Genomic DNA, 27,459 nt, shown 5'->3' on the forward strand with positions numbered 1-27,459 from the left:
ATTATCACATAAGCAACACGACGGGTGTGGGGTTCTTGTTGGTTATTCTTTAGTTTTCTCTGTTGTGTCATGTGTACTATTGTTTGTCAGTTTGTCTTTTTCACTTTTAATCAAGGCATTGTCAGTTTATTTTCGATTTACGAGTTAGATTGTCCCTTTGGTATCTTTCGTCCCTCTTTGATGTTTACGAAACCCGCGTCTTGCATATTGAATTATATGCCTGGTACCTTTAAAAACTATTCATAACATTTTACATTTTAGTTTGAGATAAAATTGAGAATACATGTAATATAATTATTTATACGGACCATTTCAAAATAAAGAATTTCTTCAGTTTCACCTGTGTTGGTTAAGGACTTTCAAAACAGTTGTGTTCCAGGTATAGGTTAACAAGTTAATATGGAAATCTTAAAAGGTTATAGAAAATAGTCGACATGAGATCGCGTTATTAAAATTGCATTCAAAGACTAGTTAACGAAACAATAAAAGTAACATATTAGGTTACATTTGTAATAATATGAACGTTGTTTTATCAAAAGTATTTTTATGATAACAATTTAAAGGAGCTATGTTACGAAGAAGGTGCTTATTGGTTTATAGAATATATTCAACATATTTACATATATTGTATTAAGGTCTTAAGTTTTATTGTATTTAAAAAAAAAAAAAAACAATCAAGGTAAAGACTTTCATTTAGAATTTTCCCAGGAGTTCGGTATGATTGTCAGTTTACCTTATAAACGTTAACATTTGTTATGTCAGGGAATTTAATCGAATAAGGGGTACATAATTTTTGTCTAACTGTGAGATATTTTTGTCTAAACATGATTGTTTTTGACAGATAATCTTAAATTCGTTATAACCACAACATATATAAGGAGATATGGTATGATTGCCACTGAGACAAAAGAGGGACGAAAGATACCAAAGGGACAGTCAAACTCATAAATCTAAAACAAACTGACAACGCCATGGCTAAAAATGAAATTGACAAATAGAAAAACAATAGTACACATGACACAACATAGAAAACTAAAGAATAAACAACACGAACCCCACCAAAAACTAGGGTGATCATAGGTGCTCCGGAAGGGTAAGCAGATCCTGCTCCACATGTGGCACCCGTCGTGTTGCTTATGTGATTACAAATCCGGTAAATAGTCTAATTCGGTAGGTCACATTCATGAAAGGGAATGGGATTGTAGTTACGATGTAAGAAACATATCCGATATCATTTGTGAAACGGTTATTCCATAACGGTCAACCAACTCGTGATGGCGTCCGTAAAATTTACGAAGGGATGATTTCAACTTCACCATTTGGAACTCTTGGTTTAATAGCTTCCTTGTGAGCAGTAACCCTCTATCAAGAAAATCATGAAAGGAAATGCAAGCACGGGAATAGCGCATCAACGTACGGCCATTATGGCTTCCTTTGTATATAAATTCCTATGAAAACTATCTTCATTTATTTACAGACAAAATATATATCAGTAGTGTTAGTTTATTGTCGTTAGCGGTTCTAATAAAAACAATACAAAACATTAAAAGTCAGACTATTTACTTCTGTCGAACATCAAATCAGCAGTCAAAATAAAGTCAAATGGTTACATGTATATAAAGTGTTGGCTCCGTGTTGAAGGCCGTACATTGACCTATAATGATTTACCTTATAAATTGTTATTTGGATGGAGAGTTGTCTCATTGGCACTCACACCACATCTTCCTTAATCTAAGTTGTCGCGTCAAATAGGGTTGCAATAAAAACACTTGAATGACTTCACTTATAAATAGCATTGGCATATAACGAAGTTTTTTTTATTGTAAACAGCAAACAGTTAAATTTATAACATACCTATATGTACATATTACGAAGTTTAACTATGTTTGAACAGTATTGATTTACATCATGAACACTTAAATTACAACGCATATAATTCGCTGTGGTATATGCTGAGTCTTTCTTTGTGGGTGAACACTTGAATATCAGTTTGAAGTATCTATACATCATGCTTATCAAATAAAATGAATCACATTTCTTGTAATAAAATTTGTGAGATTTGGTAAACAAAATAAATAAATAACCTATTTGTTACTTGTATAATTCTTTTTTTTTTTTATAGCAACAGTTATTTAATGATATGAAAATCTCATATTTAACTTAATTTAAAGTGTCACGATCTAAAACGAAACTGATTAATTTATAAACGCTGAAAGCTTAAATATTTACAAATTTACGAATAACACTATATATAAAAAAAAGAAGATGTGGTATGATTGCCAATGAGACAACTATTCATAAATGACCAAAATGACACAGACATTAACAACTATAGGTCACCGTACGGCCTTCAACAATGAGCAAAGCCCATACCGCATAGTCAGCTATAAAAGGCCCCGATAAGACAATGTAAAACAATTCAAACGAGAAAACTAATGGCCTTATTTATGTGAAACATGAACGAAAAACAAATATGTAACACATAAACAAACGACAACCACTGAATATACATGTACAGGCTCCTGACTTGGGACAGGCACATACATAAATAATGTATTCACAATAAAAAAAAGAAATTTCAAAATCTTTATTTGAGCTCAGTATAAAGTATGCTTTAAATACAACACAAATTTGAGTGATCTTTTTTTTTTATTTTTTTTTTTACCACATCCACATTGTTATGCATTATTCAACAAGAAGTCTTTTGTTCAACAGTTATATCAATGTATTCTAATCAATCTAACGCCCGTTCTGAAAAAAAAAATGACGAACAAAAGTGTGCTGATACACATGAAATTTTGTATTTGTATCGTCTCCGTTAACACTGCTGCGCATTTAGAAGATAAATTAAGCTTCTCATTTAACTCAGCCTATTAAAATTGTCCGCTATGTAGACCTTTCAAAAAGTTTACGTACGATATCCATTACTACGATGATTATACAAAGTTATACGTTTAATACATAATGTCCACCCTACTTCAAAATGTTATTATATATCCAACGGAGACGAGAATTGTAACCAAAAAAGTATGATGTTATTTATCAGCCAAAGATCTGACATGCATGTGAAAAACACAAAGTTTGTTAAATAATTTTTAAATCCTGTAGCAAAAATCCCCAACAACGAAATAAACTTACCATCTCATGCTGATTTGTTGATAAACAAAAAGTTGGAACTTTGCAAAACTGATGGTCGTGTATTCCGATGTGTTATTAGTCTGGCATACGTGTAATCACTAAGATAGTTTATTTGTATAATGTGATTTATATACTTTATCGATTTTTACCTAGGCAATATTAATCTAAATTTACCTTTAATGTACCAATTATGTACTAGAGTTATGGAATTACAACGATACAATTAGGTATGGTAGGTAAAGTTCAACAGCAGGCAACTGCAGAATTACTCCCTATGCTTGCTCAGTGTCCATATCATAAAACAATTATTGAACATTGGGATAGTAATGCTTTTTGTTTGTTTTACAAAACATTTATATTAATTTCAATCGAGCGTTATAGAATATATAGAAAAGGGCAAATACAAGGTATAGTGTCCGGCTAGGATCGTGGTTTTTCGAGTGATTCGATACGTTTTTTTCTAGTGTAGTTCGTGCTTTTTCGAGTGAAAAAAAAACATGCAATAAGGTAGATTAACTGCTAATTTGTAATTATAATAGTTATTTTTTCATGACTACCCAACTTATTTTGATCACTATACATGTTTTGATAAAAATAGTCGCACAATTTCCTTTTATAACAAAACAATGATTGTTTATTATTGTCTTGGCTTTTTCGAAAGCAAATGTGAACTCGTCCGGATTTTTAACAAATAGTTCGGGTTTTTTAAAAGAACATTTTGATAAAAATAAAAGTATTCTTGACCTGAAAAAATTATTTTTTCTAGTTTATATCCGTAATCAAGTGAAGGACACTATCATATGTTCTCAACAAATCACAAAACCATATTACTACTGTGGTCAAAATTAACCTTTTTCAATTTAATTTTATGCGGAAAAGGTTCTACGACAATTTTCCAGTATTAAATTTGAAGTTATTGGATCCTTTATAAAAAGGTCTTTAGAACATAGTGCAGTGGACTGATAATCTTTTAAGCTTCATTTCATGGTTCTTTTGTTATCATAGCTAATACTATTTTTCGTGGTGAACCCCAGTTTTTTTTATTCGGGACGTATTATGATATACCGTTGTCCATCCGTGGTCAGCAAGTCGGAAAAGAACTTATAAACGATAAAACCAATTTACATGAAACTTCGGAGTATTGTTTCAATGTATTGAGTTATCCTCCCTCTCTGATAATACAAATTTAAGATTTTACGTACGGACAGTGACGAACGCCAAGTGATGGAAAAATCACACTTGACCCTTTTGGGGCTAAAAAGGGGTGATATTAAAGTTTTCAGACAATATTTTTAAAGTGCTTTTAGAAGTTTTAACGAAACTATGGTGACTAGTTTAAATAGATTAAGATAACCTCTGTTTAGTTTTTCATAAATTTTTTATGACATTGTGAAATTATTTATAGGTTTATATCGCTTGATATCAACTATAGTTATTTAATTTCAATATAATACGGCGAGTTTATTCTATTTGAATTAAATAACGAGAGTTGATATCAAACGGTGTCCCATTATCACAAGTTTTTAAACCTATTTGTCTTAATAACGTCTTTTTTTCTCGTAGAGATAAATAAAACAAATACACGAATCCTTGGTGTAGTATTTGTCACATGAAATATACATCATTGTAACCGTTGAAGGTCATCAATGACTAAACGAATAGCCAATGAAATGCCGTAATAGCATCTTATGAATCTGGATAAGCAAATCAAGTTAACGCAGATTTTCGAATCATTTTTCGTGTCACACTCTGTGCAGTGTGATACGAAAAATGTCTAATCATGCAAGATACTGATTATATGCCACAACAATAAGAGAATGAACTGTAAAACGCTTCTGGCATAGCAGGCGCTCATGGCGCAGCTCTTTATAAAAAAACGCAGTAAGAAACCTACTGGACATCAGAGAAGAATCAGAAAATGTTATATTACAAAAAATATTCTAATGCAAGAAGTCTGCCCCCTGCCGCCACAAAACAAAAACTAAAAGCATGTCTACACACTAAATTTGACCAGTTTTTATTCCCATTTAAAATAGAATTTGAACTAAATTTCAGAATTATATAGACAGTTCACAACGACGTTTTGTTGGTTTACATTTTTGATCATAATAACTCGTAAAAATGTGGTCGCACTCGAAATAGCCCAATCAAATCACTCGAAAAAACCCAATCAAATCACTCGAAAAAACCCAATACTAGTCGGACAATATACCTACCGTGAAATAGTTTGTCAAATAGGATTTGTGACATATACCTCTTAATTTGAAATATTGCGTTCAATATAAGATAAATCGAACTTGAATTATAACAAACTTATAAAACTTTTAAAACTATCTGACAATTATTCATTTGATTTGCTTTGTTAAACATATTTAAGTTCACAAATCTAACAAAAAGTAAATGGCGTTGAACCTTTGCTCTTTTTAATTTGTTTTTTGTCCGGCTCAGTTCGTCATATACTTTTTCTTGGTTTACGATCTTCTAATGCTGCTAAGGCTGGATACGGGTATTTTATCGGCGAACCGGTGTTGCCAACCGGTGGTGCTCAATTATGGGTCACACTTTGACAATCGAACTTTTGTAACATCTTATCTTATCCTTACCATACATATAGTTATATTCAAATAGGCAAATAATTTGCATAGTTTTATTGAAGTTTATAATAAATATAAATTGACAATGGATATGGCAATGGCTACAACGCAATAGCAGTGGTTTAGATTTATGATTGACCAAAATTGCACTTCCCCTCATAAAGTCACGACGTTCTCAATCACAACCGATTCCCTCAGGCATGAAAGACTGAAAATTGGCAGTTTTTAGATTTATTAAAAGTCGAGCAACTTCGGACAGCGTACACATCGCCCAAAACGACATTCAATTATGTTTACAGAACTAGATTTGAACTTGTACGTTAATTGAATCATCTCAAAATTTAAATGTCATTTGTTTGCGGCAATTACTCATCGGACGATTAATTTTGAAGAAGTTTTACTCCGTGTCCAACAGTAAATGATACGTGTGTCTCTTCATTAAAGTATTCACCACAGCACAGCATTCTTCGATTTTCAATATTTTGATCAGTTGAATTGGAAAATCATTGGTATTAAAGAGATAATCGTGACTGGAATTACGACTATCCCAAAACAGCAATTTTCAAAGCGCTTAGACAATTCCAGTGCACCGTTTCGATTCCAATATGATGTAATAGTATAGAAAAACCTTGCATCTAAGTAAACTATTGACAAAAACATACTACATTTGAGAAAAATGACAGTTAAGATTTTACCTATATCTGCCGTCGCCATATTGAGATAATCGTAATTCAAGTTACGATTATCTCTTTAATACCAGTGAAAATGGCGATTGAGAAATGTACATACCATTCGAACTAGTGACCATTAATCCGCTCAAGCGTAATCGGAAAATCCTCCCTCGGTTTTCACGTGTATTACCAGCCGTGTTTGTTGTGTTTTGTTCTGTAGTTTTTTTTCTTTGGTAATGATACCACATACTTCCTTCCTGTATCTAATATATAGGTTGCCTTTGTATCATAATTTTCTATTGTTGGGTTTTGTAGCTGTTGATCAGTTTAAATAGTTGAATACTTTAATTTTAATATCATCAGCACTGAATTAACTGAACTTTCCTTATGTTCACATTTAAAATTGTATAAGTAGTTTTTATGATTTAAAAGTATGCGTTTTGTAAAATTATTCGCCTATTTTACTGAAACTCAAACGTTTATTACAGAGTAAAATGGTTCTAGACGGAAAGATAATAGATATATTAAATGTAAAATAGCAACTATGATATCAGGACTCCGAAAACGGAATATAGTATCGCTTTGTATCGCTTTCGCGAAATCAATTTCGCAAACTCGACAAAAAGCTCATCAAATAATTATGATAAGGGGTTAATTTGTAATTTAAACTGGCAATAATCGCAATATTTTCTTTATTAGAACTAATATAACTTTCTGTATATTATTTAAACATCTGTGAAATAGATGACAATACAAATGTTCCAATTATTGTGACTATAATCACGTGCCCTTTCCCCCGAATGTGAACTACCGAAAAAAACTAATCACAGAGTTTGTACTATCATGCATGACCAACACGACGATTGCCTCATGTTAAGCAAGGTCTGCTTCCCCTTTCGGAGACCTGAGACCACCCTCAGTTGGTGGTGTAGTTCGTGGTGCTGATTCTTTGGTTATCTATGTTATGATTTGTTCAGTGTTGTTTGTTTGTCTTTTTCTTTGATACGAAGGCGTTGTTTTCGACTAGGAGTAATTTAGGAATGAAGCGCATTTACATATTTTTGCATGACTTTTATTCCGTAAAAAAATAATCTCTTGTTTATAATGTCAAATCAGTATAAAACAGCGATTCCGTGGTTTTATATACTGATCTTGAATCTCGCTATTCTATCATTTAGAAAGACACTATTTTGTATAAGATCGCTGTTATATACTGATCTTGAAATTAGCCCTTTATCATTCAGAAAGACACTATTTTATATAGATACGATGTTATATACTGCTCTTGGATCTAGCCCTTCTATCATTTAGAAAGACGCTATTTTGTATAGGATCGCTGTTATATACTGATGTTGAATCTAGCCCTTTTAGTCCGATAAATTTATTTCATCCATGGTTTAAGGTTAAAAAACGTTATCCTAAATTATTATGAGTTAACCTTTTAAAAAAGTCTTTTTTATGCTTTCATTGGTTTTAAATCGAAATTTAGAAGGTGTTTTTATTTTTTTTAAGGAATAGACAATCTACTGTCTATTGGTTTAATCCATGTGAAATTAGTAGGTCAATTCCAAAACAGTATATATTTAATAAAATAATAATTTTAACTCTTACAAATTTGACCATGATCATTTCCAGTGACTACATAATCTGTTGGACATATTTCAATTCCTTTCTTTACTTTAATCAATGCAACATCTATACTTGTAGATCCACAATAACCGTTTTAAAAAGCAATGTATCGTGTCTTTCCACATACGTATGCAGATGGCTTTCATATCCTTTTGTGATGAGCTTACCAAATTAAGGATGGCCTACATGAGGTTAACAGAAAAGAGAGTAAAAGTGCAGAATATCGGTAAATTTAAATACTGTGCAATTGAATATTTCTTGCTTTTGCGCAAAACTGTGCAATTGAAAATTCTTGCTATTGCGTGATATTGTGCAATGAGATATTTCTTGCTATTGCCCAATACTGTGCACTTGAAGATTTTTTGCTATTGCACAATACTCTGCAATTAAAGATTTCTTGCTATTGCGCAATACTGTGCAATTGAAAATTTCTTGTTAATTGCACAATACTGTGCAATTGAAGATTTCTTGCTATTGCGGAATACTGTGCAATTGAAAATTTCTTGTTATTGCACAATACTTAAAATAAAGATTTTGGACCCCGATTTTGACCAACTTGCGAATTGAAAACTTGGCCCATAATCAAAAATATAAGAACATGTATAGATTCAGCATATCAAAGAACCCCAAAGAATTCATTTTTTGTTAAAATCAAGCTAAGTTTAATTTTGGACTCTTTGGACCTTAATGTAGATCAATTTGAAAACAGGACCAAAAATTAAGAATCTGAATACACGACTGAATTTGGCATATCAAAGAACCCCAATTATTCATTTTTTTATGAAATCAAACAAAGTTTAATTTTGGACCCTTTTTGCCCCTAATTCGTCGGGAACAAAACTCCCAAAATCACGCCAAACCTTCCTTTTGTGGTCATAAATTTGTGTTAAAATTTCATAGATTTCTATTAACTTATACTAAAGTTATTGTGCAAAAACCAAGAAAAATGTTTTTTTGGGTCCTGTTTTTGGCCCCAAATTCCTAAACTGTTGGGACTAAAACTCCTAAAATCAATCCGAACCTTCCTTTTATGGTCATAAACCTTTTCATAGATTTCTATTTACTTTTACTAAAGTTAGAGTGCGAAAACCAAATGTCTTCGGACGACAACGACTTCGATGACGCCAACGTGATATCAATATACGACTACAAAATTTTCATCGTAGAAAAACGGTAAAATTTCCTTAAAAATGACCAATTAAGGGGCATAAATCCAACATCGTCTGAAAATTGATAGGTATATAGATCTTGACTTGATTAACAATTTAATCCAGTCATATTTGTTCTAAAGGCTTTGGTTTCAGAGTTATAAGCCAAAATCTACACTTTACCCCTATGTTCTATTTTTAGCCATGGTGGCCATCTTGTTTGGTTCACCAACTCACGCCACACATTTCCAAACTAGATACTCCAATGATGATTGTGGTCAAGTTTGATTTGAATTGGCCCAGTAGTTTCAGAGGAGAAGATTTTTGTAAAAGTTAACGACGCCGGACGACGATGACGACGGCCGCAAGAGGCCAAGTGATGAGAAAACTGAGAAAATCGCATGAAGTCCAAAAAGACAGATCAAAAGGGTACGTGTCTACTACTATGCATGCAAAGGAACAAATGCATCTGTAATAAATTGTGTAACTGCTTATAATGAACTATAATGTTTAAGGATGCTTAAATGCCTTTTTATTCATCAAATGCCGGTTTTTATGTATCCAGTTTGTGAATCAAGGATTTCAAGTTTTATGACACACCCACTCATGAAAGAAGGATCAGTAAGTGATGTCTGTGGGCAGATCTGATTCGTTTTAATGGAAAAATACCGTAATATACGATATCGTTTGTTCGAATACAAATAGTTGAAAATATATTAAACTTTTATCTTTCCTTATTTAACAACACCAAGTAAATTTGAAATTAGTGAAATCAATCCTTGCAAAGTATGCAATCAGGACTAAAAGCGTAGAAAAATAAATAAGTTGGTTTACAGTTGGCTGCAAACTTGCATCTAAAAAATCAGGATATTGAGGTCACAAGTCTTTTTTGTATTGATATATACTTTATAGTTCACCCTCTACAACAAGAATTCAATCCAAAAGCTTAACATGATGATATTCCTCAGGTAATCTATATGCAGTTTGCTATATATAAAGGGAACTAGAGGCTCTTAAGAGCCTGTGTCGCTCACCTTGGTGTATGTGCACATTAAATAAAGGCAACAGTAGTATACCGCTGTTCAAAACTCATAAATCCATGGACAAAAAACAAAATCGGGGTAACAAACTAAAACCGAGGGAAACGCATTAAATATAAGAGGAGAACAACGACGCAACACCGAAACGCAACACACACAGAAACGGACCACATTAAACAAAGGAAACAGATGGATTCATGACAAAATTGTGTGATGGTGATTTGTTTGTAGATTATACTTTACTGATCATTCTTGTTACTTACCATTTTCTCTATCTGTAATAAACTTCCCCCCTTAGTTGTAGATGAAAATACTTTGTAAAAAATTAACAAAATTTACCAAATTCATGAAAATTGTTAAAAATTGACTAAAAAGGGCAATTACTCCTTAAGGGGTCAACTGACCGTCTTGGTCATGTTGACTTATTTGTAGTTCTTAATTTGCTGAACATTATTGCTGTTTACAGTTTATCTCTATCTATAATAGTATTCAAAATAATGATCAAAAACAGATAAATTTCTTTAAAAATTACCAATTGGTTTGAGGGGGGGGGGAAGCAACCCAACAACCAGTTGTCCAATTCATCTGTAAATTTCAGGGCAGATAGGTAACTACAAGATGAACAATTTTACCTCATGTCAAATTTGCTCTAAATGCTTTGGTTTTTGAGTTATAAGCCAAAAACTGCATTTTATCCCTATGTTCTATTTTAAGCCATGGCGGCCATCTTCGTTGGTTGGCCGGGTCACATCACACATTTTTTAAACAAAATGCCCCAAAGATGATTGTGGCCAAGTTTGGATTAATTTGACCCAGCAGTTTCAGAGGACAAGATTTTTGTAAAATATATATAAGATTTACGAAAAATGGTTTAAAATTGGCTTTAAAGGGCAATAACTCCTAAAAAAGTCAACTGATCATTTTGGTCATGTTGACTTATTTGTAAATCTTACTTTGCTGAACATTATTGCTTTTTACAGTTTATCTCTATCTATAATAGTATCAAGATAATAACCAAAAACAGCAAAATTTCCCTAAAATTACCAATACAGGGGCAGCAACCCAACAACAGGTTGTCCAATTCATCTGAAAATTTCAGGGCAGATAGATCTTGACCTGATAAACAAATTTACCACGTATCAGATTTGCTCTAAATGCTTTGGTTTTTGAGTTACTAGCCAAAAACTGCATTTTACCCCTATGTTCTATTTTTAGATATGGCGGCCATATTGGTTAATTTGACGGGTCACGCCACACATTTTTTAAACTAGATACCCTAATGATGATTGTGTCCAAGATTGTCTGAATTTGGCCCAGAAGTTTCAGAGGACAAGATTTTTGTAAAAGATATATCAGATTTACGAAAAATGGTTAATAATTGACTTTAAAGAGCAATAACTCCTAAAGGGGTCAACTGACCATTTTGGTCATGTTGACTTATTTGTAAATCTTACTTTGCTGAACATTATTGCTTCTAACAGTTTAACTCTATCTATAATAGTATTCAAGTTAATAAATAAAAACAGCAAAATTTCCCTAAAATTACCAATTCAGGGGCAGCAACCCAACAGGTTGTCCGATTCATCTGAAAATTGCAGGGCAGATAGATCTTGACCTGATTAACAATTTTACCCAATGTCAGATTTGCTCTAAAAGCTTTGGTTGTTGAGTTATAAGCCAAAAACTGCATTTTACCCCTATGTTCTATTTTTAGCCATGGCGGCCATCTTGGTTGGTTTGACGGGTCACGCCACACATTTTTTGAACTAGATACCCCAATGATGATTGTGTAAAAGTTTGGTTTAATTTGGCCCAGTAGTTTCAGAGGAGAAGATTTTTGTAAAAGTTAACGACGACGGACGACGACGACGACGACGGACGACGGACGACGGACGCCAAGTGATGAAAAAAGGCTCACTTGGCCCTACGGGCCAGGTGAGCTAAAAAAGTATTAATAAAAGATTGCAAGAGGTACACGTCAGTAACACCGAATGGCACACAATATAGAATACTTAATGATGATAATTAAGTATGCAATGATATACTAGTGCTAATTAATCAAGAAATGGAAGTTACAGAGTCTTTCAAGTATTGCTGTAAATCAAAATCCTTGTTCAATTTGATTTACCCAAAATAAGGACATTGTGTGAGGAATTTGGTTATGATGCTCTGGAATATTGTATCTATTAGTCCTCCAAAACTGTAGGTTTGAGAGTATTGAATGACAGTTTATTTTTCTAGAAACCAGCTATACACAATTAAACCACTGTCATACAACACAGGTAAATAGATGTGATGTGATGACTGCAACTTCTAAGAACAGTAAGGGAAAAGTTCAAAAGTACCTACAATAGTGGGAAGAATTTCATAAAAGTGGACAATAATCAACTGAATGTTGTGCAGTATGAAATAATAATACCAAGAGCAAACTTAAAATTTCATTGACCAACCCCTATTTAATCGTATTTCATATATATTCAGTGACTGGTGGACAAGCAGTATGTCAAAAGGAGAGGACTGTGCCAGCTCATGTTTTGATATGCTATTTAGAAGAAGTCAATCAGCAACCATTCAAGAAAAAATATTAACCACATTTACTTTTTCGTGCTATTTTTTGTTTGTTAATCTTGTCAATATCTAATTCTGATTAAAGTTTCAGCATCACTTGTCAAAAACTCTTGTATTCAAAAGACAGGAAACATTCAAAGCAATGCATTAAAGAAAAAGTGATACCCATTGATGTATATATCAAGAAATTATTCTCCATCCTGATTGTGACAGTAACATTATAAGTTTGATTTCAATCATTTGTCCTGCTAATAAATGTTACCAATATAAGGCTACATATAAAATCACTGAAATCTGTATATCACAAGGATCAAAGTTAAAACTTTCTTTCAGTGAACTGTCTTTTATTTCATGTTTAACCATACTGAAGAATTCTATAGCACTTACAGATATGGTTATTACAAGGCTAATGCAACTACAAGTAAGACAAAAACCTTCAATAGAAACACTTTTTATTGTCTCGGTTTTTTGACCAGCTATAAATAGCAGTTTGTGAACCCTACATATTTTCAATATCAGATGAATACAGTTTTGAAGCTCATACATAACATACCATATTGTTGTCCGTGGCATCGACTAGTTTCCGAATTTCATTAGATTTTTTAAATCAAAAACGCTTGCTTGTTTGGTATCTGACCCAAATCTAAAAATTCTAATAAAATTAAATTAAAATTGTGTTTTGCTTTTTCTTAAATAAAATTCTCCATTAAAACCAATCTTTGATTTTTTTCGGCACATATATTTCTGGATTGACATAATTCTATCTCCTTTACTATCAAACAACTTTTGATATTTGAGGCAAATTATAACAAGAATGCATGTATATGTCTATAGTTTAGCATACATCCATTTAAGGATGAATTTCTAAACCAGTAGGGGAAGTGTAACATTCCACACAGTAATTTATATAGCTAAGTTGGTAGTTCATTAACTACTGAATAAAATTTATCTAATAAAAAAATATTTTATGTAATATTTGCTGAATATTATATTTTATATTTTTAATGTCTCAATTTTATTTCCTTTGCATGATATTGCCTGCAAATCCTGAATAAATATTAATCATAAAAAACAAATATACTCCAAGTTATTCAGTAATAAAATGTATGCTGGAAATTTGGGCTTATGTCGTGAGTGCATGGTAAGATTTCTAATTTTGAAAAATCATAGTCAAGGAAAGATAACTCTATCTAATAATAATCGTGACAACCCCACTGACAACAATATGGTAAGTTAAAATCTTACACACTGTTCTCCTGATAACAGTTTACTTTTAACACACTCCTATACATAAAATACACATACATACACCTTGTACACACATACACACAAATAAATACACAATAATTTCTACATAATTTCTAGATCAGAGTCTTTATACAAAGTTTTAGATATCACATTTAGTTTTTTTTAAATGTTAAAATTATTGTAAAAAAGATTTTTCTAACAGTCTTTACAAACAAATGTACAAAAATAAACAACCACATGTTTATAGGAGTTCTGTACTCAGATAGTTATATACTCAGAAACCCTAGTTTTACTTATTACATCACCCCAAAATCTACTTGAATGAAAAATAAACCATATTTTTGGTTGACAGGCACCCATTACTCAGATAGTTTTAAAATCAGAAACCCAAGTTTACTTATAACATCACCTCAAAATCTACTGGAATGAAAAACAATGTTTTTGGTTATGAGGTAACCAGTCATAACTTAGAAATGTCATGACAACATTACAACTTTTTCTTAAAAATCAACTTGCTTTCTTTTCAAAACATATGTTTTTTGTTAGAGAATAAAGAATTTGACCTTGCTACATACCAAAATCAGCAAATGTGTTATGAAAGAATTTGTTTTAGTAGCATTGTTATTTGTTTTTTTCTATAAATAGGCTGCATGCAAAAATGTATGATAAAACCATATCAATTTTTTCACATTCCATCAAAACCAAAAAGTTGCTTGAACTGACAAAGGGGTGATGAAATAAGACACAAACATGGGTTTCTGAGTAAGAAATCCAACAACATGGATTTATTTAAAAAAACTATAATAATGTTGATAATTATGTTTTGCTATAACTTCTATTGTCATGGATTTCTAAACAGATAATCTCTTAAATGTGTTATCATTATGACAGTGATCCAAGTGTTTTATAATACAGATATGGCAATGTTCAGTGTGGTCGAGAAAGATTTAGAAAACTTCACAGTATATTTTAAAGTTCAATTATTACCTCAAAACACTATACAAGATTGATAAACACTTCAATTCCTGACTCAAGATATTTGCTTTAGGGATGTGAGGACCAATTTATAAAAACATATGAGAGTCTGAATGTGAAGTCCCTCAATTCTGCATTCTCTAATTTTTAAGCCATTTTTCTCTATTCTTTTTTAAGCCTTTTCTTTTGAATGCATTATAGTTCAACACATTTTTAGGTTGTATTGATCCATTATTCTCTATTTTGTAAACCCAATTCGGACCCTCACTTAGTTCTATAGATTTTGTAAACATATAAACATGGCTAAGTTACTTCAAAATCAAAAGCAGAATAAACAAAAAAAAAGATAAAAGTAATACTGGATACACAGAGGAATTTTTTGATTGAGCATTTTTAAGAAAATATAAAAAATCAATTTCAACTTGTTAAATTGCCTGTGCATCTCTGATTACATTTACCTATAAATAATTCAATTTAACAAAAATTTAAACAGCTTTGAACAAAAATCTGATCGCAAGAAAATATACATATAGTTGCAGATTATTACCATAAATAATTATGTTATATGAATACATCTAGTTAATCTCTGAGTAAATAGAAAATTTCAACTATTGCACACAATTTGTCTGTCCTAACTAAGTCCTACCTAAATACTCATAAAGCATTATACCCTTTGTCATGATCAAATCTAATTTAAATAAATATATGGAATGTAGATTTATTACTGTAAATGTTGACATATAGTCCAAATTTTAGGTGTTACCATTTAACTGTTGTATGATTTATTCTCTTGTAAATACATGTAGACCGTTGGTTTTCCCTTTTGAATGGACCTCTAATCATTTTTATGGGGCCTTTATAGCTTGCTGTTCCGTGTGATCTATTATGGTTTACTTTTACGAATTGTGACTTGGATGAGAGAGTTATCTCATTGGCACTCATACCACATCTTCTTATATCTGTATAAGACATACCCTTCTTTTTAAGTTTATACCTCTCTTCAAATACTTCTTTTAACTGAATTTTTCATTGTTTTTATCATGTTACCTAAAGGTTTTAGACTAAAACATTAGTTTCTGTGGCAAATATCTGATACTTCTAAATTTCTACATACATGCTACTATAATGAAGAGGATTTGGGCAGTGTTGCAGTGTATCACAAGAATAATTCTATACAGTGTTAAATGGTAACAGGGTTTTTAAATATTGGTGTTGCTCTTACTTCCATGCCTTTTAAAAAAAATCCATGACAGAAAACTATATAACGACCAATAAAATCAAATGAGGTTTATTTTACAAAAGGCATTTTCCCCCCTTTTATCTTGCTCAATAAACGTTTATTTGACTTTTAAAAAATGTATTTCCCTTACATCATGAATTCTTCAGGGATTATTTAGACTACACTGTAAAACTTTAAAAAGTTCTTTCATTTTCGTGGTTATATTTTGTGTACAAAATACATATTTTTTTTTAGTTCTTTGGTTATGCACAAACTCATTATCAATCTTAACAATAATTAAAACATTCAAAAGTAATTTTAATTGAAAACTTGAGGTTCACAAAAAATACATTTAAAGTATCCTGCGACAAATTTCGTGACATTGTCTATGTTTGGATGTTTGGAATGTTTCAAAACACTCAATTTTTGAAAAGATGAATTGAAAAAAAATTCTATTGCACATAACTTGCACAAAGATTGAACAAAAAAGACTTACAGGGAACATTTTACCTCCATTGTTGCTTAAACCAAAAAAAAATTAGCAAAAATAAAAATAAAATTAGTTCTTGTCACTCTGTATAATAATTTAAAAAAAGACAATACAAAACAAAGTTGGCAGTTATCCCTTCTAGCTTTCTGAAGGAAAATAAAAAAAACATCAATTCTCTTCAAAAACGGAAGTGGATATATGAGGTCAGATGTTCAATTTTATTTTGATCACTTTACAAATAATTTCCACAGGAAATTTTTAACCATGTGACAACTAAATAAACATGCCTTGTTAAACATTGACAATAATATCATCTTGCATTGTTAAATTCCACGATGCAGAGTATAGTTATATATATCCTGTGTCATAATCACTAAAATGTTTATATCAGCACTGCATTTCCATCTCCGCTTTAAACACACACTGACGATCATGATCACGATGCTGTCAGACTTACCGATTCATCTTCGTTATTGTCCGACGATGTGTTATGATTTGTGACGCCATCTGCTGGGCCACCATTATTTATAGAAATCTAAATCTCATCATCATGTAATAAATCAGGAACTTTATTTGTCTCTGACTTTGATGCATCACTTTTTGCTTTCTTCAGCGAAGTTTTAAATCCTTCAAAAATGTTTTTCTTTGGTTTTGGGGACACTTCACCCATAAAAGAGGGACTGTTACAAGAAGACGTCATAGTCAATTTGCTTAATTTTTCCTGGTCGAATTCTTTGTCTGTTTCCATAGGAGACTTTGGACATGACAATTTTGAACTATCATCGTGGTCAACATTGGCTTTGCTGGGATAGGGCACAGAACGATATCGAGTATATTTTGAGTCCTGTAGTGAACCAGGCGGAGTCAGAAAACGATCTTTTTTAGGATGTGATTGTGACTGAGTTTTCCTGAGTAAACCTTCTCTTGGTCTTTGACTTAATTCTGGTGTTGACCTACAAAATAATAGAGAACTTATTACTTACTATTTATAAAAGTAAATTTCTCAACATAATGCGAATTTATAGAACCTTAAAATTTGTAAGAATAATCCCTACATAATTTCAGGATTTATTAAGTATTATGTAAAAAATATTCAATAATGATTTTTTTCTTTAAATACAAAGAAGAAAACAAGATGGGCATTCCTATGAGTCCATGATGTTATAAAAAAAATTATTTCAATTTTAAAATAAATCTGTCATACAGCTGAGTATCATATGCATCCCATCTGAAGACTGCTGTGGATTCATTTATTTTCGTGGGTACCAATTTCGTAGATGGGACAAAACTTACATTTTTGTGGAAATTTGTCACTGGTTGAACACTTAATTTCGTGGTTCATCTGAATTACACGGAAATTATAATCCAATGAATAATCATAAATCCACAGTATACATTTAGGATAAAAAGTGTGTTTTATACAAGACCAAATATGTCTCTGTATTGCAATCCTGATCATTCATAATTTAGAAAAGGTACAGGTAAATATTATTATTGTAAGTGTTCAATAGGATTAATGTATATTTAGAAGCTTTTAAAGTCAAAATGTCTTATAGAAAGATATATCAAATGAAGTTATGTAAGCAGGTTGTTTGTGCTTCTGATTTGATCTTTAAAGCTTTAGTATACATATACACATGTAGTACATACTGTGTTATTATTCCTAAGAAAGAATGAGGAAACATCATAATATGAATTACTCACAAAAACTTAGAATATTAGTGCAGAGTCGACCATGCCCTATTCACATGGTGCTAGTTGACTTAATTGCTTTCTAAGATATCTTCAAGTTTATTTGTGTTGTAACTTGCTGTCTTACTGATGTTTACCAAATATCTCCTATGGACATGAATCAACTTAATATCCATAACTTCTATGTAATACCAGTACACCACTGATTAGGAATGTATATTAAAAAGTTACTTATTAATCACAAGTGTTACTCAAATTTACAAAATACATATAAGTTCCCTGCTATTATTAATTATAATATTCTATATCCCAATATATATGATATAAGAGTTAAGAACTTTTGTTAAGTTCCAACCAATTTGGATTTTTCAATTTATAAATGAAAAACTACTGTTCATATTAAATCATAAAGTAATTTTTATTATGCTATTTCATGAAAATATCTTTCCCATGAGGTTCCTGTGTAAGCTGAAATAATGTTTACAGCAGAAACAGTTAATGTGTCAACATTTTATTGGCAATAAGTTCAATTTGTCAGATTGATGCTTTATCATTTATCATTTTCATAGAATTGTATATTATATTCATGTTTTAGAAGGAACTTTGACTTTTTGAAGATAATATAACTACAGTTAATGGAAATATATAAGTATCTTATTGGCTTTAAAAAGAAAAAGAAGAAAAAAAGTTCATGGAACATAAATGCTCTAGGTTGTAATTATCTGGCAAATTCAGTATTTTTTAAAATTTATAAAGGGACAAAACTCAAATCGTGAAAGTGATGCCACTGAAATACAAACTTGTTCGTGTTTGGTGGTATTAAGCATTGGATATAGGTTTTTCATACAGACATACATAAAGACAAATTATAAACTTAATGCCCCTTCAGCCATGGCAGGGGAGTAACACAATTTGAATTTATTTTAGTTGTTTATATAATGGTTTAGAGGTGATTATGCTCTGGTAAAAATGATTGATCTAGTTATCTTACGTTTCATTAATTTTTGTTTCAACACAGAGCATATGTTTTTTTTTATAATTTTCTAATATTGATAAACAAACAATTGACCAAAAGGGAGACAATTGGTTAACATATCAATAGTTTCAATGTAAAAATGTTCTCTTTGATACAGTGTTTTTTTCTAATAACATTTCAAGACTAATTTGCATAAGCAAAAGAAGCATAATAGCAAGAATAAAGAAATTCTTAGTGTATGTAATATAAGGGGGGCAATTTTAGCAAGATGTAAAGTTAGCGTATTATATAGCTGTAGTCATAGTGATATGAGTATATATATTTTGTATAAACAAACCATATGTTAACTTTTACTGAAAATAAATAAGTAATAAAGAAAATTTAAAACTTGAAACACATTAATGTTGATAAATGCAGAACTTGAAATTTTTTTCTCTTGAGCTAAACTTTTCAGAACAAATTCATCAACTTTAAACTAAGCATTCTTGAAAATAAAACCTATACCATCAATTTTAATCATGTCACTCAGAAGCTTAAATACAAAGAAATATGTATTCACACTTTTACGGATAAACTTAAAGGTAGGTATTGATATACAATGCATTTGTTCTGAGAATTTGTCTAATTTAAACATATATAACATGGCATTATAGACTGATGGATACTTACGTTTCTTTCCTGACTTTATTTTGGTATTCTATAGGTGATTGAAGTGCTACAAAAGATTTAGATGATTGTCAATGAGTAAAACTAAATTAAGAACTTATATAACTGTATATTATTTTAAGGTCTGACAGCACCAATTGGTGATTTGATTGCTGCAAATTAACTTTACAAGCGAAACATTAGCAGAGCCAGTAAACCAGTATTGACCACCATCAAATTTCCAATTGATGCCATTGGAGCTCAAAATAAAATATTTTTATCTCAATTCTAATATAATTACATAAGATGTATGTTTCATTATAATACGTTATTCTTATTGGCTAACTGAACATCACGTGTTATTCCTTTAGCAATTGCATTACACAATAAAACTTATTATTCATGATCACACGAGGTCACATAAAAAAGTGCACAAGTAAATTAAATGAAAACTTGATGTAAATCGTGTTTTCATGATCCTCACTAAAAAATGTAATTATAAGTATTGAATGCTTCATTTTGTAACTTCATAGGGTCGTATAAGCGTTGACCGTGCGCACATTTTGAGAATGAAGCGCTTCCGCGCTTCATATAAAATCTACTTCGGTCAACGCTTTTACACCCCAACAAAGTTACAAAAAGAAGCATTCAATTCTTAAGAAATTGACACAAAGCAATGTCATATCATACATTTATCATCTGTGATATGTTGTCTGCTCTTGCACCTACATGTATGTTTTCATAGTTTCAATTGTGAATCGATGTCAAGAGAATTAGTGATATTGTTAAGCAGATACTAGTCGGTAAATTGTTTTTTTTTTTCATTTTTACAATTCTTTTAATTGTTGTTTATATTTATAATTATTTATATCATGCGATTGAAATCTGGGTGAAAAAAAAAATATATTCTAGTGATAAAAAGCTTTTTTCACAGCTAGGGTCTAAAGAGATCTGCCATCAATTTGTGAAATGGTCAAAACAAGTCCTAATCCTACCTCTGAGAAAATCCCCTTGCATATCTACCTACCTCTGAGAAAATCCCCTTGCATATCTACCTACCTCTGAGAAAATCCCCTTGCATATCTACCTACCTCTGAGAAAATCCCCTTGCATATCTACCTACCTCTGAGAAAATCCCCTTGCATATCTACCTACCTCTGAGAAAATCCCCTTGCATATCTACCTACCTCTGAGAAAATCCCCTTGCATATCTACCTACCTCTGAGAAAATCCCCTTGCATATCTACCTACCTCTGAGAAAATCCCCTTGCATATCTAGTAATGACGTTATCTGTCCTGTCCACGTATGTTTGATGGCATCACTTGGTGCCTGTATCACAAATTTACAGTCTGAACCCGGAGTTTTGTTTATCAACATAAACCGCAAAGGTTCTCCTTCCACTTGTTTGGTTAACGCCATATTGTTTACCTGAAATGAACAATTATTTGAGTGATGACAAAATAAAAAAAAAAATAAAATAGAATTGAGATACTTATGTTTAATAATAGGTTATTTTCAAATCTTGAAAAAAATTACTAAATTGTTTATCTTAAAATTTAAATTGAGTCGTTTCTATGATTGACCTTCGATCCATTAGTATATCACAAAAAGATTTATGACGCTCAGTATAATCAATTTCATACTGTCTTTTCAGCTTGATGCACTTGCTGACAAATGATGATATAAAGGGGCATAACTTGAGTGATTAATAAATTGTCGCTACCCCAAATTCCAACTTGATTTGTGTTTTGTGGTAATAAGCATTGCGGAAAATAGAGCGAATGAATTTCTGAACATACTTACAGACAAGGGTATCTTTTCATTGTATTAATACGCTATGATTTTTGGATTTAAACATACCAAGAGGCTCTAAAGAGCCTATGTCGCTCACCTTGGTCTATGAGCACATTAAATGAAGGACACACTACATGTACAACCCTTTGTTCCAGTTGAGCTAATAATGATATAAATCTACAATCAAAACATTATAAGCTTACCTTCATACTATTTTTATACACATAATTTGTATCTGAAAGATCTCCCCGTTTTTTCTCCGACATTTCACTGAATAATATGATTTGTTCAAACAAAAAAACACGTCTTTCTTTAAATTTTGGTTGTGACTGTCCCTGTGATATTTCCGATACTAACAAAGTATCCTGATGTAACAGTTTTCCTTGAGCAGTAATCTTTCCCTGAAAATAAAATAAATACAATCAATTTTCCCAATAGTTAAATACTGTGGATTCATTATTATTTGTTGGATACCAATTTTTGTGGATATCCTGGGTAGAGGGGTTATGAATTTAAGTGAACAATGAAATAAGAATTGTCTATAGGAACGATACAAAATTTGGAAAAAAACACAAAATAACATATCCACGACAATGCAGGTTTTCCTCAATCCAAAAAAATTGGTAACAACAAAAATAAATGAATCCACAGTAGACAAAATATTTGACACAATCAAACTATTGCTAGGCAAGAAGGGTTGCTATGTTGTAGCCTTGCTGTAATATATCAAATTCTGAATTTTTAAATTACAGATATCAAATGAAAAGCAGAATACAACTACAGTTCCAGACAACCCGGTATAATCCAACAACTTGGTGATTTTAATAGTTTTATAGCTCAAAGTATTGGATCCGAGTGCTCTTCTCTCATATGCATTCTCCATCTTCTAGTAGTATTTATTTGACTTTTATGACTTTCTTTACCATTTCCCCTTTTTGTTCACTTCCTAGTAAAATTACCATAAACTCTATTACGCATGTATAAACAATGTCATTTTTGTAATTAAAATAAACTGATATCAGCCTGATCAAAGTGTTGTTATGCTCCTGCTATATCCAGAGGGGGTATTTAGTGTTATACTTGTCCATCCATACATTCGTATGTACATCCTGAAATTGATTTCCGTTCTCTAACTTTAGTTTGCCTCAACCAAATGTTATGAAAGTTATACACAAGTGTATTACCACAATACTCAGATCAAGATCAATTTTTGGTGCTGTCACTTTTATCCTTCTGCAATTGACTGGGTTTTTCATTTTTGAACATTTTGGGCACCAGTTTTGCAGAGATATGTAATGGGAAATACGCAATTACTAGTATAACATGTCAGAACTTTTAAAATGAAAACAAAGAATTTATTTGGTCAATTAATAGAAATTGGATTAAAATGCATATATCTATCTTTTCAGAAATTTACGTTCCTAAAAAATGAAAGAAAAACAATTTCACCAAATAAACTCTTATTTCTCAAGTTATGGTGTTGTGATTAGCACTACAACATTTTTTCAATCACATTATATTTCATAAATTTACTTTATTTTGAGGAATATGTGTGATTTTTCCCCTTAGCTTGCGGAAAAAAAATTTCTGTGATAAGACTACTTTATAAAAAAATAATTCATTTAATCGAGAGACATGTAGTCCTAAATAGAAATTATAGTTTTGCTATGTCTTAATGTTTTTTTTATCTTACATCAAATCCTTGTAGTCGTCCAAGTTGCATCATGTCTTTGGCCGCCTTAGGAACAACACACAATGGCATGACCGCTAATGCCTTCTTCAAGCTCTTTGTGTCCTCTCCTGCACGATCACTATATTTCTTTATATCCTAAAAAGAAAACCAAAAAGAAATATATGTAAGTAATTAACAGTAACTGTACTGAAACTCTTATTTCTCAAGTTATGGTGTTGTGAAAAGCACTACAACATTTTCTCAATCACATTATATTTCATAAATTTACTTTATTTTGAGGAATATGTGTGATTTTTTCCCCTTAGCTTGCTGAAAGGCCTAGGCAATCTCTGTTGATCTGTTTTTGTCTCATCAAACTATGCCAACTTTTCCTTTTATTTATGATATTCTGTGACAATTTTTGATAATTGGTTTATTTATTTGGTGAAAATACAGTGAAACCTGTCAAAACCGAACACCCACGGGACTTTGCGTTTTGTTCGGTTTTCACAGGTGTTCGGATTGTAGAGGTAGACGGTAGTCGACACCAAAATAATTTTGGCAGGAATAATAGGTGACACAACAGCCGACAGTTTATTTTTGTGTTGATTTAGATGTAAATGTAAAAATAAAAGAAGATAAAAGATAGACGTTTTGCTTCATTTTTGTTTATAAATCAAACACCACTCCGTCAATCACGCTCGTCGTTGGGAGATGTCCGACGTGCATGGAGCGATTTTGCTTTTTATAATTATTTTCTCATCCGTTAAATCACTGACCAATTCAGATTCACAGTCACTGTCATATGACGATTCCGTAGTTGAATCGGGAATGTCATCTCGGACTAAACTGGTCACCCGCTGATTGATACTTCGGCACACGATAACAGTGAAACAACAGCAGGGGTCCAGTTTATTCGAATCAAATACATAGGGCCTCTAATGGGATTCCAGCAATCGAAATCCATTGACCTTGTTGTGTTGCACGACTTCTTAATCCGGTGAAAGGCTTTAAAACTATTATTTAATTAAAATGTTTAGCTACAGAATGGCAGTTTCGATTTTGTGGCCGTAATTATTTGAGTAAGGTGCATTTAATTGATCTGAGGGAAAGTTACTTTCTTGTCATTATCGGCGATGGGGGTAGCTGACCAGTTTAACGTTTCTTTACAAAAGAAAAATCACTTATGCATGCACACGGACATGCTAATTAGTTTGTAATAACAACTCACAAGTTCATTAAACCTCAAATACCTTCGGGGATACTCTGCTTGTTTAATTAAATCATGCAAATGATTAATTATATTTTATTGTTTTGATTGGTATTGATCGATTTTGACAGGTAATTTTTAGATACAAATTTACTAACGAGCCTTCAAAACCAAAAATACCATTTAATGGTGTTTTTTTTTGCAAAATGAATTAAAGGGAAACTTCGCAAAAAAATCAAAAATTGATATTATGTCCATTCTGTATAAAAATGCTCAAATTTATAGATATTAAAGTTTTATTCCGCTAAATAAGAGATCACCATCGATTTTAAATTTTGAGTATCAGTTCTCTGCTCTCCGCCATCTTGTCACCTTCTCCGATGAAAAATCCCGATATGTCTATAAATCACAAAGGAACAAAACTACAGTAAACGATGTAGTCGTAATTGCGTGTCGATATCTTGTCAATCGTACGGTTGTTTTATCTGACTGACTAACTTGATACGGAAAATGGTCTTATTTTTAAATAACCATATAGTCTGTTAATTTTAAACTGATAATATTGTAATTAGTTAAAAAGTCAAAGTTCAAATCATAAATAAGTGTTCCGTGGAAATTGTTTTCGAAAATCTAATTCGTTCATAATTCTTTCAAGTAATAAACTTTATTTAAATAAATTCGGATCTTCCCTCATCTGATCACCAGCATGGCTAAAGGTATTACTCCCAAAGGTATTGGAAGGGGTGTAAGGTGACACGTCCAGGTATTCAATCGATTTCCTGTCCGGCGGGCTTGCAAGTTCATGCATCGTTTCACTTCTGTAGGTATTGATCAGTGTACACGACCGTTACTTATAACTTTCCATTTTGAACTATCAGGTGCATGTATAATATACATTTTTGTCTTGCGTGTCCGAAAGTGATATAATATACTAGTCATTACTGAACTCATACGCTTGTTTATAAATAACATTTCTGGTGTAAAGAATATTATTTACAAAAAAAAAAATAATACAAAAAAAAAAAAATTGAAGAAATACAAATCTATTTACATATTTTTCCAAGGGTTAATTTGGGAAAATGTAATATATACTCGTTGTCAATAGTTTAGGACAGATTGGAACATACCAGAATTATTGATTTAAAAAAATGTGCGCACTTGTCGACGATTCGTGTATACATACGCCTGGGTAGAAAGTTACGGAACTATAGTCAGTAGCGCAATTTAAAATATGTATACATGTATACATTGAACATAAGAAAGAAACATACATTTTGTGTAAATTCTGGTAAAAGTTTTGTAAATAGACTAGTCCACGTATGCCAACAGTATGTAATCAACGAATTCGATAGACTATTGTATACCAAAAGAAGAAGAAGAAAAAAAAAGAAACAATTTGATTTAAATACAGGTCAATTTATAACTTGCTTTGGTTCATCGAAGTTAAGAACATAGTAAACTCACAGATTTATATATCAATTAGATTGTTCTCGAATAAGAACGAAATTCGTCATCATCACAATTGTTCCAACATTCATGTAAAATATATGCAACTGGACGTACACTAATAATCCCCAAGGGATGTGAATATTTTCTAGGAAAACTATTGAGTATCAATTTCGGGATTTATTTTCTTTCTTGATATTCAATGACAGCAATTTAAAGAATAAACTGCTTGTCGGATATTTGTCCGCTTTAGGGGTATTCTTGCAAGTTGAACAGACTTATAAAAACATTCAAAAATAGGGAAAGATAACATTAAATTCGTTGTCTTTTAATTTTAAACATCGTTGGTCAAATAGTTATTTAAGTATATATATACGTTGGGAGACGACGATTATTATAGTAGTCTCAGATTTTAATAAGGACGTTCCCGATTATGAATAAATTTGGTTGACGTTTTTCACACTTGAAAAGAATATCTATTCGTAATTTTTCGATTCCATTCCAATACAAAAGTATTTTTTCTTTATTCGTACATATTATATTCCGCTTCGGTAGAGTTATCTTCAGATAGTTTCATATATTAATTAATACATGGCTTTCAAAAGTCTAAATGTAAGTGTTCTCGTACATTTTTTCGCCTAATAAAGACAAATAAAAATGATTTAGTGAAGCTATTTCTAATTTCTAAGTCCCCCTTTTTTATGAGACATAAATCAAGGACAAGACTTGTATATCATTTCATTCTGACATATGAATTAAGTTTCCCGTCTTTAACCGAAAATTGTGTATTTCTTAGTAAATTGACTTATTTGAATTCAAATAAATAATAGCACCAAATATAATTAAATAATTCCACGGCGACCAATTTTTATTTGTCACCAACTTGAATATGTATTTTTAATGTGTGTATTAAATGCTCCCACTGATCCGAATAGACAGTCACACCTGGCAAGGTGTGCCCTAGAGGCGTGGTTAAATACCGAAGTGCAAATAACAATTTTCCTTTCAACAAGCCATCTACTAGTATTGCCACAGAACCGTGAATACACACATCGTATAAACCTAGTCATAGCAGAGATAGTAAAAGGTCAATAATAGTACACCAACATATTGTCTTTACAGATTATTTTACTTTAATTTGTTCACCTTATCAGTCCGAAAATGCATTTATTATAAATAAATTTATAACTTTTTGTGTTGTCTACAAAAATAATTCGAATATATACGTTTAACATAGATAATTTATCTCACGAATGAGTACAATTGAACGTCTGTGCGTTTTATCTTCTTATTATCGGATGGT

The 27,459-nt window shown here is 31.5% G+C and overlaps 1 protein-coding gene across 1 annotated transcript; it reads right to left on the reverse strand.

Moving 5' to 3' along the window:
- Nucleotides 1-13,232: 13,232 nt before the first annotated feature.
- On the reverse strand, nt 13,233-23,788 carry LOC139503803 (rho guanine nucleotide exchange factor 25-like). Its single transcript, XM_071293733.1, has 5 exons — nt 23,522-23,788; nt 22,032-22,229; nt 21,285-21,462; nt 20,058-20,103; nt 13,233-17,673 (listed from the first exon to the last, which is right to left on the reverse strand). The coding sequence occupies exons 1-5, from the start codon at nt 23,588-23,590 to the stop codon at nt 17,256-17,258; spliced, it is 909 nt and encodes a 302-aa protein (XP_071149834.1). The 5' UTR covers nt 23,591-23,788; the 3' UTR covers nt 13,233-17,255.
- Nucleotides 23,789-27,459: the final 3,671 nt, after the last annotated feature.

The sequence above is a fragment of the Mytilus edulis genome, chromosome 14 (genome assembly GCF_963676685.1).
Source record: "Mytilus edulis chromosome 14, xbMytEdul2.2, whole genome shotgun sequence".
NCBI lineage: Eukaryota > Metazoa > Mollusca > Bivalvia > Mytilida > Mytilidae > Mytilus > Mytilus edulis.